At 47.5% G+C, this 17,464-nt stretch overlaps 1 protein-coding gene across 1 annotated transcript in view; it reads left to right on the top strand.

The window, feature by feature from the left end:
- Window positions 1-6,436: 6,436 nt before the first annotated feature.
- ATP9A (ATPase phospholipid transporting 9A (putative)) overlaps window positions 6,437-17,464 on the top strand; it is a 95,785-nt gene continuing 84,757 nt past the window's right edge. The window contains exon 1 of the mRNA XM_044297369.1: window positions 6,437-6,558. Within this exon, the coding sequence (XP_044153304.1) occupies window positions 6,491-6,558 (68 nt within the window). The 5' untranslated portion in view covers window positions 6,437-6,490. The remainder of the gene's footprint in view (window positions 6,559-17,464) is intronic.

Below are 17,464 nucleotides of genomic sequence, written 5' to 3'. Positions count from 1 at the left end.
CAGTTGCGGGAGCTTCAGTCGCTGCTCGGTAAACTCAATTTTGCGTGCCGAATTATGCCTATGGGGAGGGTGTTCTGCAGGAGGTTGGCTATGGCAACCGCGGGTGTGGTCTCACCGCATCACTATATGCATTTAGGGAGGGAGTTGAGAGCGGACTTGAGAGTGTGGGCTTCCTTTTTGGAATGTTATAACGGTCGCTCTCTATTTATGGGTGATGTGGTGAATTCGTTTGATTTTGAGTTGTTTTCAGATGCAGCAGGGAGCGAGGGTTTTGGGGTCTATTGCCAGGGGCAGTGGTGTGCGGGGCGGTGGCCGGACAGCTGGGTGGAAAGAGGTTGGGTGCAGAACGTGGCCTTGCTAGAACTGTTTCCTATTGTGGCGGCGGTGGTGTTATGGGGGGAAGTTTTTCAGGATAGGAAGGTGCGGTTTCACTGTGATAACTTGGGGGTGGTGCAGGCGATAAATGGGTTGTCAGCTTCGTCGGTGTTGGTGGTGCGGTTGTTGCAACGGTTAGTATTGGAGTGTCTGTTGATCAATGCGTGGATGGTGGCGGTTCATGTGCCTGGAGTGGATAATGGCATAGCTGACGCTCTTTCTCGTTCACAGTGGGACCGTTTCCGGCAGTTGGCTCCAGGCGCGGAAGAGTTTGGGAGGGAATGCCCGAGTTGTCTTTGGGAGGTACTGGAAGAACGGTAGCAAGTCTCATTCAGGCATCGCTTGCGCCTAGGACGTGGGAGTTGTATCTGAAATCGTGACGGTACTGGGAGGATTGGTGCAGTAAGTTGGGTGTTGGGGAGGAGGAGCTGGAGGTCCCGATGCTGTTGTTTGTGGGTCACTGTAGAGAGGCAGGTTGGTTCGTGGCAAGGATGAATAGTTGCATGGCTGGATTGGCGTTCGGGTTTAAATGTAGACAACGGCCAGATGTGACTAAGTCATTCTTGGTCATGCGGGCGCTGAAGGGGTGGCGCAGGGCAGGTGCGGGGGGTGATAACAGGAGACCGGTGTCCTTCGGGTTGTTGTTAAGACTGGGGGAGCAGCTGGGAGTGGTGTGTAGTTCGGACTCAGAGGTCCGGTTGTTCCGTTTGGCCTTTTCTTTTGCGTTTTTTGGGGCGTTACGGGGGGGGGGGGGGAGTTGGTCAGTCCGTCGGTACGTAGGGCTTGGAGGTTACAGAAGGCAGACGTGGAGTTATTCCAAGACAGGCTGGAGTTTGTTATTCGTAGGTCTAAGACGGATGTTGAAGGACGGGGGCGGAGAGTGGTGTTGTTTGGTGTCCCGGATTGCGCCATGTGCCCGGTTAGGAGTTTACGTGACTACTGGGGTGAAGAGCGGGATGTTGCCATTGTTAGTGCATAGGGATGATTCCTTTTTGTCGCGTTTTCAGTTTGCGGCGGTTTTTTCGAAATGTTTGGTTCGGTTGGGTTTGGGGCCTGAGGGGTACTCGAGTCATTCTTTTAGAATTGGGGCGGCAACGGAAGCAGCAAGGTGGGGGTTGGGAGACGAGATTATTAAGAGGATTGGGCGGTGGGAATCTATGCGGTTTAGATCGTACATTCGCTTGCACAGTTTATAGGGGAGCGGCCGGGGGGGGGGGGAGGGGTAGGAAGTTGGAGTATACGCAATGTCTTTACTGTTTGCTTTGGGTTTGTTGTTTTCTTTTTTCTTTTTCGTTACAGATGCAGTGCCGGCCCTAGTTTGGATCCTCGGGCATTCTTATGTCTTTTGGGGGGCTGTCCGGGCAGCGGTTCGGCCGGATGGTCAGCAGTTGGGGCTCCCGAGGTCTGTGGCGGTGGTGAGATGGCTAGGGCGGCGGGGTATGGTCTGGGCGGGGGTGTTGCCTGAGTTTCACAGGTTTGTGAGGCAGGATAGGGCACCCGAGGTGTTGGTTCTGCATGTGGGCGGTAATGACCTGGTGGCGCGGCCGTTCCGCGAGTTGCTGCAGGGGATTAAATTTGATTTGCTGCGGATATGGGCTATGTTCCCGCGGATGGTGACAGTATGGTCAGATATTGTGCCTAGGATGGTTTGGAGGGATGCACGTTCTGTGGTGGGGGTGAATAGGGCCCGTATTAAGGTGAATAGAGCGATGGGCAGGTTCATGGCCAGGAATGGAGCGGTGGCAGTGAGGCATATGGAACTGGAGAAGGGTGTAGGGGGGTTTTGGCGGGCGGACGGGGTGCATTTAAATGCGGTTGGCTTGGACATGTGGTGCTTGGCAATCCAGGAGGGGATTGAAGTAGCCTTGCGTTTGTGGAGGGACGCGCAGACTTAAGGTGGTCAAGTCGGCGCGTCAGTGGCGGGGGGAGGTCCTTGAAGTTGGTCACATTCACAGAGGAGGATGCTGGGAGGGCTCCATGGTTGGGGCTGGACTCCCAGTGGTGACGGATTTAAAAGGGGCCATTCAGTGGTGCTTCTGAGCTGGTGGGCAACGGCTGGAGGCAAGATGGCTTACCCGGTGGGGTATTTGCAGTTGTTTGGAGGCTTCAAGGACCTCCCCTCGGGGGGGAGAATTGTTATTTATTATATATGTTATGTTTATATGTTAATAAAAGACGGCTGCTGTGGCCGATTTATTCCAAGCCTGGTGTCCGTCTATCATTTGGGGCATGTTAGAGAGGAGGTCTTGGTGGAGGTAGGTTATGGGGGGTTTGGTGGGAAGGATTGGCGTAGAGTTAGGGGTCGGACGGCAGATAACCAATACCACCGTCATGTCCTGTCAGGTGAATTAGCGATGCTTCAGGCCGCTGTCAAGGCTCATTTAGACGAGTCGATAAGAGTTGTTACGATTTGAACGCTAGCCACTAATGGTGAACAATAATCGTGTAATGTGAATGTATGTAGCGAATAAGTGAATCATCCTTTGTCGTTAATGAATTGTGGTAATGTAAATGTGCATCGTGTTACCTTTTGCTGATAAACACGACTAGACCTGTCTGATCACAGTCAATGATCATCGTTAAGAGTCCATTCACACGTCCGTAGTGTATTGCGGATCCGCAATATACCGGGCCGGCACCCCCCATAGAACTGCCTATTCTTGTCCGTAATTGCAGTTATAGACTTAGGACTCATGCACGCGACCATGACAGACCGTGACAGATGCCGCCCTGTGTGCCTTCCGCAATTTACGGAACAGAACAGGAGGCCAATTATAGAAATGCCTATTCTTGTCCGCAAAACGGACAAGAATAGGACATGCCTCATAATTTTTGCGGGGCCACGGAACGGAGCAATGGATGCAGACAGCACACAGAGTGCTGTCCACATCTTTTGCTGACCCACTTAAATAAATAATTCCGTATACAGACCGTATACGGAATCAAAATATGGCCCGTATATGGAACGCAAAAAACGTTTGTGTGCATGAGCCCTTCTTACAGTTCTGTGCATGAGCGGGGCTTGTCATGACACCTGTGTCGATTATAGCTCCTCCTTAAAGGGGTTTTCAGACATTTTAATACTGATGACCTATGCTCAGGACCTCTGCCAATCAGCTGTTTGAGAAAGCAACAGTGCCCGCAGTTTTCCCTAGGCCAGTGCCGACATGTTTATTAATCACATGACTTAGGCGCAGCTCAAACCCATTGAAGTGAATTGGGCTGAGTGCGATGCCAAGCACAGCCCCTATATAATGTACGGTGCAGTTCTTAGTAAGCTGTGAGAAGGCCGTGGCACTCACAGGAGTGCAGGTGCCTTCTCAAACAGCTGATCGGGGGGGTGTCGGACCCCCATCAATCAGATATTAATGACCTATCCTAAGGATTTTAAAGGGGTTGTCCGGGTTCAGAGCTGAACCCGGACATACCCATATTTTCACCCAGGCAGCCTCCCTGACAAGAGCATCGGAGCATTTCATGCTCCGATGCTCTCCTTTGTCCTGCGCTGTATCTCGCAGGGCAAAGGCATTTTAAAGAGATCCGGTAACGTACCGGGCTATCCTTAGGGCTGCCAGGCGGAGGCTTCCGCCCAGCAGTGAACCCGGTGACCTCACCGGCACTGGTGGGCGGGCTTTAGCACTGCCCTAGCCTGTAAAACGGCTAGGGCAGCGCTAAAGCCCACCCATCAGAGCCGATGACATCACCGAACACATTGCTGCGCGATCCAGTGCAGGACAAGGGAGCGCATCAGAGCATGACATGCTCCGATGCTAACATCAAGGGGGGCTGTCTGGGTGAAAATACGGCTATGTCCGGGCTCAAATCTGAACCCGGACAACCCCTTTAATGGTCGCTTACTCTGTAATGGGTGCCTCATCAGTAATGATGACAGACAATATTACATGTTTTTCCAGAAGCTAAATTACTATAGTATTGATATAAAGGTCAGTAATTTTGTATGTGGTTTATCTAGTGGATATAATTGCATAACTACAATTGACTGGGCCCTACAGCAAATTTTTGAAGCCCCTTTCACTTGAATGGGTCTGCAATCCGGAAGGTCCGGTGCGAAACGGAGGCGTGGAACCTCCGCACCGCAAAAAAATATAACTTCTATTTTTTTGTGGTGCGGACAGATCACGGACCCATTCAAGTTGAATGGGTCTGCATCCATCTGCAGAAACCACGCGAATGTTGCTAGTATATTGGGGACAACAAATTGCGGTCCCCAATGCATGGAACGGCCGGACTACAGCCGTCTGCATAAGCCCTTACATGGGCGCAAATTGGGACATGATTCCGCTGTTTTTCTGCGGATGCACAGAAACTTAAAATTTCATGGAAATGTGAACAGACCACAGATTTCTTATGGGTCAGTATGCTGTCCGCTAAATATGCTGACAGCACACGTCACACGAAAATGTGAACGAGGCCTAATGCCTTATTCAGGCTTCTTTCATATGAGTGTGACGTATTGGCTTCGAATGCGTTCAGGGTGCGTTCAGTGAAACTCGCACCATTTTGCAAGCAAGTTCAATCAGTTTTGTCTGCGAATGCGTTCAGTTGTTACATTTTTTCCGCATGAGTGCAATGTGTTTTGATGCGTTTTTCACACGCGTGATAAAAAACTGAAGGTTTACAAACCACATCTCCTAGCAACCATCAGTGACTTGCTTGCGGATGCAATGCGTTTTTCACTGACGCCTCATTCACTTCTATGGGGCCAGGGCTGCGTGAAAAATGCAGAATATAGAACATGCTGCGTTTTTCACGCAAGGCAGAACTGATGTACAGAGAAATGAATGGGTCAGGATTCAGTGCAGGTGCTATGCGTTCACATCGACATCGGCGCGGAAAACTCGCTCGTGTGAAAGAGGCCTCACAGTCAGTGATTTCCATCAGTGATTTTGAGCCAAAACCAGAAAGAAAACAAAGAACGAGGGCAGATCTTTCCCTTATCCTTGTGTAGGTTTGACTTCTGGCTCACAATAACTGATCAAAACAGTGACATGTGAATGAAGCATAAATCTATGGTGAAAACCACCAGTGATGGCCAGTTTGCAGTGTTCACCAGCGAACACATGCGGGCTGCCATCTTGAATCACAAGTCCAGCGATGCACAGGTAAGCCCTTGCCTGTGCCGGGAGCCGGTCTGAAACAAATGCGGTCACCGGGAGCACCGAGAACAGCCTGATGAAGGCCGTCGGCGGCTGTTCTCGGAACTGCCTGCTCCTGGTGACCGCATTTGATTTCAGACCGGCTCGCGGCACAGGTAAGGGCTTACCTGTGCATTGCCGGACTTCTTGACGAATCAAGATGGCAGCCCGCATGTGTTCGCTTGCGAACTGGCCATCACTGAAAACCACTCTACATAAGGTGCGGAATCGCATAAACAATTGACATGTTGCGGATTTGAAAATCCACATGGCAGATCAATTTCCACACAGAAAAAAATACACAAAGTACATGAGATTTGTCATCTCTCATTCACATGGCTAGTACTGTAATACGCGGTGTTTATTCCTCACAAACATTGGTGTGGAAAAACCGCACGTAATGTGCATGTGGTCTAATCTCTGAGCAGACCCCCTGCCGCAGTTTGTAGCGGCGTCTGCATTGAAACCGCGCCAAGAAGGGACAAGTCTCTTCTTGGTATCATCGTGAAAATAATCCGCAGCTACGTGGAATCCCACTGTCAACAACGGGAGGCGGTTTGCTCACAAAGTCCGTGCGGCTTTTGGTGCGGAATTAAGCCAAACGCCCAATCATTTGTGTGCAGCCAAATATTTTTTGCATCCGTCTTGTTATCTGACATTTCCCATACATCATGAAGGGAGGATCTTTACGTCTATGGCTAGCTCTACCATTGTGAAAGTAGGACAATTAGCCAGTCACCAAGGAGTTAACGAAGGTGCAGCCATTGTATTGTCTGTGAATGCAGGAGGCAGAATGAGCTGGACAGTCCCCCCCAGCAGACCAGCCCCATTGTTACTGGTCAGACTGGAAGACTGAAAGGAGAAAGCAGGAAACTGAGGGAGAGAGCAGAATGCAGGCTCCACCTTCCTCCAGCAGCTCCTACATTCCCAGCAACACCCACAGCCTTACAGCAGCCAAGATGACGGATAATATTCCCCTTCAACCTGTCAGGCAGAAAAAGAGAATGGACGGCAAGCACAAGAGAGGGTAAGCAGGCCTGTGCCCCCCAATAATACAGCCAGGTGTCCTCCCCCCTCTGTTTTGCAGGAGCCTGGTCTGTACAGTAGACCTGGCAGGTGTGGTGCCTATGGCCCCAGTGAAGGGCCACACACTGACGAGAGGGTCCCAGTCAAGGCAAGCTGACATTGTGTCTATGTGTTATGTTCTATTTCTTTTTTCCTTTTTGCTGGTAGTGACTGTGGAGGCTTTTGTTCTCCTGTTTACCCTCTGCTTGTGTCAGAGGAAACACCTTGTGCATTGTGCTTGTGTCTGTGCTGCTCCTACACTATGTAGCGTGTTAGGCGCCGTCCTTTGCGTATACGTAAACTCTTATCTACTATACTATATGCAGGTGTATACGTGTGTGTATATAAAATATATATAGTATAATTATCGGTTTCTAGGTAGTGATTAACCTGCCCAACAAAAGGTGTTCTGTGTCATATTCAAATATGTGACTAATTTGGATATGTGCTATTATTAAAATCATTACACGCTATCTGGCATGGTGATGTCAGCACTTGGGGGCCACATCATTTCTGACGCAGTCTACGCAGGTAGAAGTAGCTGTCATGAGCCATCTCGTTGGCAACTATGGCTTGGTCTAGTTAAAGGGGTATTCCAATCGTGGGATAACTATTAGATCGTTGAAGGTCCTACTGCTGGGACCCCTCACCTATACTCAGAACGGGAACCCTGTACTCCTTGGGGGCCCCCCCTCTGAAAGGAAAGGCAGGTTGGGCATGCACACTGCCCCTCCATTCATCTCTGAAGGGATTCTGGAGATAGCTGAGCTCTGTACTCGTCTGTCATGATGAAGGGAGTGGCAGTGTGCATGCCTGGGGGTCCTGAGGGGTTTGGATTCCCCATTCTTGTGCCTGGTGAAGGTACCAGTGTTAGGATACCTACAAATATAATAGTTATTCCCCATCCTGTGCATAGGGGATAACTTTTCACAACCAGAATACCCCTTTAATTCAAGCCAAAACAGCATTTAAAGGGGTTTTCCGAGAGTTATTCACTGATAATCTATTCTCTGGATAGGTTATCAGTATCTGATCAGTGGGGGTCCGATATCTGTGACCGCCTCCGATCAGCTGTTTGAGAAGGCATCAGCGCTCACAGTAGCTCTGTGACCTTCTCGTTGCTCACCAAGCACAGTACCGTACATAGTATAGCAGCTGTGCTTGGTATCGAAGCTCAGCACCATTTGCTTCAATGAGGCTGAGCTTCGCCTAAGGCAGCCATGTGACCGATGAGCATGACGTCACCTGGCCTAGGGAGAGCTGGAGAAGGCCATGGGGCTACTGGGAGCACCGCTGCCTTCTCAAACAGGTGATAGCCGGGGGTCCCAGTTGTTGGACCCCACTGATCAGACACTGAGGATAGGTTATCCAGAGGATAGGTCATCAGTAAAAAAAAAAACCTCTTTGAAAAACCCTTTAATAGAGGTAGGTGACACATTGTGAAGCTTGAATATCTAACCTGTGTGGCTGGTGGAGTTATGGAAACCGTATAGCACGGCCTTCTGTTTTCGTAACTCCCTCCACCGTGGTTTCTGTATAAGCTGCATTTACATTGCCGTGTGCAGTCTGTGAAATAAGATCCATGTGACGCCACATTTCCCAGACTGACCGCGGCTCTATGATGCAGTGAGTTATGCTACGTTCATAGTAGTGTTGTGAATCCGGTAGCCTGATCCAAAGGGCTGTTTTGGCATAAATGTCGGCCAGACAAAAAAAAACTGTAGTTGTTTGGCCAAAACCCAGTATTTGTGCCTGAAAAGTGGCTGGATCACCGCTAAATACGATTATAGTCGGTGAGCTCCGGTAGACTGATCCTCATCTGGAATTCAAACGTACCTGTGAACGAGGCCTTACTGTCCCGACACAGGTCTACTGTCCCGTACTCACAGCATCATTTGAGCAAGGGACAGTAGACCCACCATGGTTGAGCTGGAACTCCCAGCATCTTAGATAGTGCAGTGATTTAATGAGTCAGTCCATGACAGCAGGGGCGTAGCTAAAGGCTCATGGGCCCTGGTGCAAGAGTTCAGCTTGGGCCCCCTTCCCCCGGTGCTTTGTGGCCAGGGGGCAGGGACGCACATAGCCTTCCTACTGCCTGAGGAAAACATTAAAATGGCAAACCCAAAATGCCAGATTCTTGACCTAACCCCTTCCCTCCAGCCAGAGGTGTAACTTGACCTGCATGCACTTTCTATAATACCAGTGTCTTCTTATGTGGCACAAGGGTCTTTGGGCCCAGTAGCAACTGCTACCTCTGCACCCCCTATAGCAGTGATGGCTAACCTTGGCACTCCAGCTGTGGTAAAACTACAACTCCCAAGATGCCCCCCTTGCTTGGCTGCTCTCAGAACTCTGTAGATATAAATGGAGCATGCTGGGAGTCGTAGTTTCACCACAGCTGGAGTGCCAAGGTTAGCCATCACTGCCCTATAGCTACGCCCCTGCATTAGAGCCACATTTCACAGACTGCAATTCTGGAGATAGCTCAGCACTGAACTCCCATAGACATGAAGGAAGTGGCAGTGTGCATGCCTGACCTGCCGCTCCATTTATTTTGGGGGGTCTTGAGGGGTATGGGTTCCCCGATCGTGATTGGTGAAAGTACCAGTGTTATGTCATAGTTAGTTATTTCCTGTCCTTTGCATAGAGAATAACTTCTCACAACCAGAATACCCCGTTAATGCACATACTACAAGCCAAAACAGCATTTAGAGGGGTTTTCCGAGAGTTCTTTACTAATGATCTGTTCTCTGGCTATGAATGCAGCTTTAGGCCTCATGCACACGAACGTGTGCCAGCCGCAATTTGCGATCCCCAATGCACGGGCACCATTCGTGCAGTTGCCTCAGACAGATGCAGACCCGTTCAACCTGAATGTTCTGTTTCTCTCCATGCCTCCGCACCGCAAACATTTTTTTATGTTTTATTTTATTTTTGCGGTGCGGACGGATCACTGACCCGTTCATGTTGAATATGTCTGCATCTGTCTGCGGTAACTGCACATGCATTGGGGACCACAAATTGCTGTCCCCAGTGCATAAGGCCTTAGGATTAGTTTATACCTGAATCCACATATTTTAAAAAAGGTGGAAAAAATTGTGCAACATGTTGAGCTATTTGATCCGGTAAAATGCCAGACACCTTGATGGAAACCGGACAGAGCCTATAATTGGGTGTTGCTCTTTTTTGTCATATAATGAATCCGACGCTGCTACTTAGAAAGAAACACAAAAAGCTGTGCAGATGTGAACGTAGGCTAGGGTTACACAGCGATCTTGGGAAGTTGGGAGAGGCACACGTGTGTCCCACAACCAAGGCTTGCTATATAGCAGTGCAGCCATTGAACTGACTGGAGTGGCAGAACGACTTGCTAATTGTTGCAACTACAGAATCGCAAAGAATCCAGCACTACTCCATCTTTGGCGATTCTAGGATCGAGGTGGAAGCAAGTTGCAAGTTATGCTCCAGCTCCATTCAGTACAATGACAGCTACACAGCAATCTTTGCTTGTCCCATCTAAGCCCCAGTCTTAGGGCTCATGCACACCACCGTGTGCTGGCCGGATTGCGGTCTGCAATGCACGGGCCCCCGCATGTGGATCGCAGACCCATTCACTTGAATGGGGTCCGTGATCTTCATCCGACGGTCTGCACCGCAAAAAAAGTAATGCATGAAACACCACAGAAGTACTGTGTAGTGCTTCTGTGGGGTTCCGATCCGTGATGCGGGGTGCACATGGCTGGTGCCCCGTGTATTACGGGCCTCTACAGCCACGGTGGGGTAAGGGCCGTGTGCATAAGCCCTTAGGCAAATCCGCAGTGTGATGATAAGTGATGGTAAACTAGTTTGTGCTCCAACCTGTGAACACGGGCAGATTTTTATACCGACAACTCACAGATGATGGACTGCAAAAACGGATACGGTTGTGTGCAAGAGGCCTAAGTCAATAGGTCAAAAGTTAGTGATAAGGAGACATGAGAAGCAACATTGAAGTTAAAGAATCAATATAAATCATTAGTTTTCTCTGTGAAGTTCTGCCCCTTCTTCTTGATGCCCTAGGCAAATGCCCTCATATGCCTTGTTCTACATATGGTCCTGGAGAGGGGGCCCCTGTTTAGGGCCCCCTCTCCATCACCTGAGGAGAACTACACAAAAAACACTTTGGAAAACCAGAATATGATTTTAATGTGTGCACTGTATTGGTTCAATGCCCCTTTAGTGTTACAGCTCTTTCCCAAGAGAATAACAGTGGAGTGAATGGGGGTGGATGGTGTCCCAACAATACGACCCCTCTCTCTGTCACCCCATTGGCACGCTATAGGCAGGATCAAGTGGTGCCATACCAGCTGTGAACAAAGGCCCCCATGCCAATCATGGCTATGTGCCAATTAAGGTGACCGTGCACCTACTGACTTTTGAATACACATGCATGCTCGGCTCAGTGTGCATGTGTTGTCCATAGGGAGAGGATTATATATGTGGTCAAAAGATCATATAATAAAGTTTATAAAAAAAATGATTTAATTTTGTAAAATCATTAAAAGATTCACTTATATAACGTCACTGCGATCATAACGGCAGTATACTAAAATTAGCTTCAAGGTGAACCCCTTCATAAAATGAAGATTAATCAGTAATTTATTTGTACTCCAAGATGGTCCGATTACAAAATATGACTCCTATCGCAAAATCCACATACAGGCACATTAACTGAAGAATAAAATAAAAAAGTCAACACTTGGAATGCGGCAGCCTTTTTTTCCCCATGAAATGTGCTAATATTGTGCAAATGTGGTAAAGCATAAAATAAGCTTTACATATTTATCACAAGAATAAAAAAGACCCATAGAATAAAAGTAACACATTATTTATGCTGCATGATAAAGGGTGTATATGTTTGTTAACCCCTTTATACAGGGTGACACCTTCTCCAGTGTTGGCAGGAGAGTGCCGCATGAGCTCAAGGGGGAGAGCCGCTTTCTCTATTAGTCCCGGCGGTCACGTGGCCTCTGGGTGTCTCGGGGCAGGAGCAGAGCTACAGGGTATAAGGAGACCCCAATCAGCTCTGCCTGTGTGTAATGCCTCCACAGGGGGCTGTTTTCCCCTATAACTGGGGCTCCTGTGGACGCCCCATTTACAGTGGAAACAGTGGATGAAAAAAATATATATATCATATTTTGGGACAGGAAGTAGCTGTCTGATATTCAGTGACCATTGACAGCCATATTGCACGATGATCTTGGCCACAACACTCGTCACACAACCAAAAATGGCTGTGTAGCAGTGCAGCCTCAATAGTGAATGGGGTCACAGCACAAGTTTCTGTGGTCCCAGAATAGCTAAAAAAAATCCAACAGGGCTAGATTTTTTTGTGATTCTGTGGCCATGGCAACTTGCTACCCCATTCATTTGGGAGGCAGAACTACTACTCAGCTATCTGTGGCAGTGCAACGGGAAACCAGCTGGGTGAAATACGATCTTGTACCAGTGTCCAAATATTATATTTGGATCCGGAATATGTGAAATAGAGCAGAGCCTTAAAGGGGTATTCCGGTTAGGGAACGTTATCCCCTATCTACATAACGATTAGGTCGGTGGGTGCAGGGACTCCCACCGATCATGAGAATGGGGGCCCCATATCCTGTGGAGCCCCACTGAAATGGACAGAGCAGCTGGTCAGAAATGTGCGCCACCTCTCCATTAATTTCTATGGGAGCGCCGGAGATAGCCGAATACAGCGCTTGGCCATCTCTGGTGCCCCCATAGAAATGACTGGAGCAGGTGAGTGCATTTCCTGCCAGTTGCTCCGTCTATTTCAGGGGGACTCCACAGGGTACGGGCTCCCAGCAGTCCATAGGGGATAACTTTCCTAAACTGGAGTACCCCATTAACCCACATTTATATCCTAGAAGATTGCAAAGTTTTTTAAAAAGGAATGCTGGGAAATGTGGTTCAGTAGTGATGTCATTGAAGCAGGAAGTAGCTAGCTTCTTCTCCTACTTGGGTCATAATATCAATGAATGTCGCTGTCGTCTGGGACATACCAAAGTAAAGCATGGGGTTGGGGATTATAGCACACAAATGGAGCAGTTTTATCGTCCATCCTGAGACCCAGACTCTGAACATTTTAAGTTTGTTGACCGACCCCCACTTTCTAATGTGTATGGGGTCCTCCTGACTGTCGATGTCTGGTTGAAGATCTCATATATTGGATTCCAGAATGCTGGATTGTTTGTCCTGTCAGGAGATAAGCGGCTGTCAGAGGTATCTCGCAGTGACTTGTCTCCCTCGTAATTAAGCATGCATGCTTGTTTATCGGGGCGACGACCATCTTAAAGGGAACCTGTCACCAGGATTTTGGGTATAGAGCTGTGGACATGGGTTGCTAGATGGCCGCTAGCACACCCGCAATACCCAGTCCCCATAGCTCTGTGTGCTTTTATTCTGTAAAAAAAAAACGATTTGATACATATGCAAATAAACATAAAAGAGTCATATCTTACTGGTGTGACCAGAGAAGAGTCATATTTTCAAGCTCTGACTGATCTCAGGTTAATTTGCATATGTATCAAATCTTTTTTTTTTTTTTTTTACACAATAAAAGCACACAGAGCTATGGGGACTGGGTATTGTGGATGTGCTAGCGGCCATCTAGCAACCCATGTCCTCAGCTCTATACCCAAAATCCAGGTGACAGGTTCCCTTTAAATCTCTGGAAACGAGACCTATGGCCACACAGAAAATCTCTACTGTGCAACTATTCTTTTTATGCTGTCACAAGTTTTCTAGGATGTGACTGTCACGTCAACTGTTGTGTGTTGAAGGCGTGCTTGCGTCTGACCGCTTATTAACCAAGGTGTGTCTATAGCAGGGATGCCCAACCTGCGGCTGTCCAGCTTTTGCAAAACTACAACTCCCATCATGCCTGGAAGGCCTTCAGCTATCAGGGAATGCTGGGAATTGTAGCTTGTCATATAATGAGGGAGTTGTAGAGGGGTAAGGGGTTAAACAAGAGCTAGTTGCAATGAATCCCGGGACAAGCATTTGTTTAATGAGCTGCTGCCTAACCATGGAAAGGGAAGAACGTCCTCCAGATATGCAGATAAGTGAGTAAAAAAAAGAGTTTTAAATTTGTGGGATAAGCCCTTTTAGGCCTCATGCACACGACCGCATATTTTTTTTTATGGGTCTGTAAAAAAAAACAAAAAAAAAAACGGACAGCACATGGATGTCATCCGTGTGCAGTTCGCAGCCACAAATTATAGAACCTACCCTATTCTTGTCTGTTTTGCAGACAAGAATAGACTTTTTCACAGTGGGTCCCGTGAAAACTAGAGTATAGTTTAGTATATCGCACAGGAGCAGACGGAGTCCGTCTGGAAAAGATAGAAGCATTTTGATTGCACTTTTGACAACAGCAGCTTGGATAATGTCCTTTGCATAGCAAATGGTTAAAGGGGTTATGCAGGTGTTTAATATTGATGAGCTATCCTCAGGACTCCCCGCTGCTTGAGTGCACGCGCACAGCCCGCAAGCATTGTAGGTGAAAACGGGGCTAGGGTTACGTGCCCAACATGTGATCCTGGAACAAAATATAGATTACCGGATATCTGAAACATATGCAGTGTGCTGAGGAGTAGAAAATCTACAGCATGCCCTTAAATCGGCACAATTTATTTATTTTTTTCTGCACCATGTGAACTGGCTTTTGTAAAACTTAATTTGCTTGCTTTGGTCTTTGCATCTGGCGTTGCATGATAATCTAGCATAACTGGGCAAAAATATGTGATTTCATTTTCTTTCATGAAATTCAGCTTGGGCTCATGCACAAGACCGTATGTATTTTGCAGTCCGGAAAACACGGATCCGCAAAAAATACAGATGACGTCTGTGTGACATCCGTATCGCATCCGTTTTTTGTTTTTTTTTACGGATCCATTGAAACAATGCCTATCCTTGCACACAAAATGGACTAAAATAAGACATGTTTTATTTTTTTTGCGGCATGGATTTGCTGACATAGGCCACATGCACATGAGCGTTTTGTGTTTTGCGGTCCGCCTTTAATATAACTGCCTATTCTTGTCTTCAAAGAGTGGACAAGAATAGGACAGGTTATTTATTTTTTTGCGGACCACGGAACGGAGCAACGGATGCGGACAGCACACAGAGTGCTGTCCGTATCTTTTGCGGCCCCATTGAAGTGAATGGGTCCGCATCCAAGCCGACAAAACTGCGGCTCGGATGCGGACCAAAACAACGGCCGTGTGCATGAGGCCATACGGAAATGGAATGCACACAGAGACATTTCTGGGGGGTTTTCTGGCATCATTGAAATTAATAGTTCCGCATATGGGCCGCAAAATAAACGTATGGACACGGAAAAAGAAATATGTTCATGTGTGTGAGCCCTTATTAATAGATCTGACATAATTAATAATCTGTGTTTTATATGCCAGTCTAAAAAATGTATTGGAGTGAATTGCTGCAAATTTATTAAAAGATGCATGCCTTTTAATAAATGTAGTGCATTTTGGACTGTTCTAAAGTCAGAAAATGTAATGTACGCCGGCCGGTATACATTTGCTCTAAAATCTGCACCATTTCTGGGTTTAGTGTTAATAAATCTCATTAAAATCCAAAACCACACCCCTTTAGATAAGCCACTCCCACTTCCCAGCCATTAGTAAGCATGGATAAAAAGCCACATTTTGCCTCCGTTTGCAACTCCAGTCCAGGCAATGTTCTGTCAGCTACGCAGCGTTGACTCCAGACTGATGCATTGCAGCAAACCACCAGATCTGTGCAGCAGCTGCTGTGTGTTCAGCACACTGTGTAGACTGGATACATAGCTTTTCTACGCAGTTTCTAGCTGTTTTGATTAGTCACATGCATTTTATCCCATTTTTATGTTGCATTATTAATGTGCTTTCGGGGTATAAGCGCCTCCTCTCCCGGCACATCACTTGGTTAAAATATGTACATTTATTACTGTACACATTGTTTCTTTGCACTGCAGATTTTCTCTATAAGGACAAGTTTTTGGGGACAAAAAAAAAAGTTCAGGGTCCATTCACACAACCGTGTCCATTTTGCAGACCGAAAACCTACAGACGCCGTGTGTGCATCATGCGCCATAATTTGCAACTTTTCACCACCCTTTTGTGGCGTAAAAGCATTCTTAAATCTCCTTCATTGTGCCTCCACACTGTACATCGGGGGCCCAGTTACAAGTGCCACCTCTGCTGCCCCTACATCCTCGCACATGCTGTTTGCCGACATTGATTCAGCTCTGGGGTGGACCGACAGAGTGAATATTTGCCTTCCCTCCAGGTATATTACATTGCTTTGCTGCTTGCAGTTGTACATTTTTTAATTCCTGGTTTTACATATCATCTGAATCCTTAATGTGGTGTTTCTATGATGACTTATTTAGTGGGCTCAGATTGGGTTGTTGTACATACTTAGGTTACCACTGGTGAAGCCTAACCCCTTTAAGAAGTCTGGCCTTTAAATAGGGCGCCTGCTCATGAGCCCAATGGGTTCCATAGCCACTAGGTTTCTGCTGTTTTACACTGCAGAGACCCAGGGCTAATGTCTGCGATCGAAGATAACGCCGATCGCAAACATTTAACCCCTCAGATGTTGTGGCCAAAAGTGATCTTTGGGCAGCTGGTGCCTGAAGGATTCGGTGGCAATACAAAAATGTATAGATTTGGGCAGCGCTTTATTGGTATGAGTTTATACTCTAAACTGTGAGTGAAGCTGTAAACAGGCCAATATGTTTGGGATGAAGTCAGCCTTCTGCTCCACACTTTGCTTTGAGTTTGCGGTAAAGGCATCCATTCCATGGAATGCTGAACCCTTTAATTGCCCCTTTACTCTAAGGCCTCATGCATACAGCCGTGTGCCCCCTGTGAGCGTATTGGGGTCCGCAATACACGGGGCACCCGACTGTGCATTCTCCATCACGGATGCGGACTTATTCACTTAAATGGGTCTGGAGATGCGGAACGAAAGCATGGAACCCGATGGAAGCACTACGGAGTGCTTTCATGGGGTTCCGTTACGTGCTTCCGTTCTGCAAAAAGTTAGAACTTGTCCTATCTTTTTGCGGGTCGGACAGATCCACATGCGGCATCCCTTCGGTCGATGCCTGTACATTGCGGACCGCAAGAGGCCGAAAACAGTTTCTACTGCACCTTCTCCAGGCCCCTTCTCACTATAGATGGCCTTGCACTAAACTTATACATATAGTCTGAGGATATGGCACAGTAGAGAGGACTTTTCGCTTTTCCTGACCTTTCTGTTATAGCAGATACTTGCATCCCCTTTGTCACAACAATTCTGGAGCATCTATTCTTATCGCTCTATATTGTTCCATTCCTTTATTATTCCTGCTAGAAATTATGAATGCACACACACGCTCATTTGCATGAGCCCTTAGATTGCTCTCGCACATCAGTGTATGGTCAGTGATTTCCATCAGTGATTGTGAGCCATAACCAGGGGCAGGTCCAAAACACAGAACAGGTGCAGATCTTTCCATTATACCTTATCTCTTTTGGAGGCTCCAATCACTGATCAAACACTGACCGTGTGAAAGCGGCTTTACACTATCCAGTCAGTGCTGCCTGTGTCAGACTGTGCAGGGACCCCCCCCCCCCCCCCCCCAAAAAAAAAAAAAAAAAAAAACTGGTAACACCCATCTGGATCTTCACTGCAAGCTGTTACTTCTAGAAGGAATAATAAAGGAACGGCACAACATAGAATCATAAGGATAGATGCTCCAAGTAGTTATTGAAACGGACATGTCAGTAGAGGAGAGAGGTCCCTACTTGTTTGTCCTACAGTATACAGAGGACAGT

Source organism: Bufo gargarizans, chromosome 6 (assembly GCF_014858855.1).
Source record: "Bufo gargarizans isolate SCDJY-AF-19 chromosome 6, ASM1485885v1, whole genome shotgun sequence".
NCBI classification, from domain to species: Eukaryota; Metazoa; Chordata; class Amphibia; order Anura; family Bufonidae; genus Bufo; species Bufo gargarizans.
Note: the sequence above shows the minus strand (reverse complement) of the source record. Positions and strands in the feature narration are given on the sequence as shown.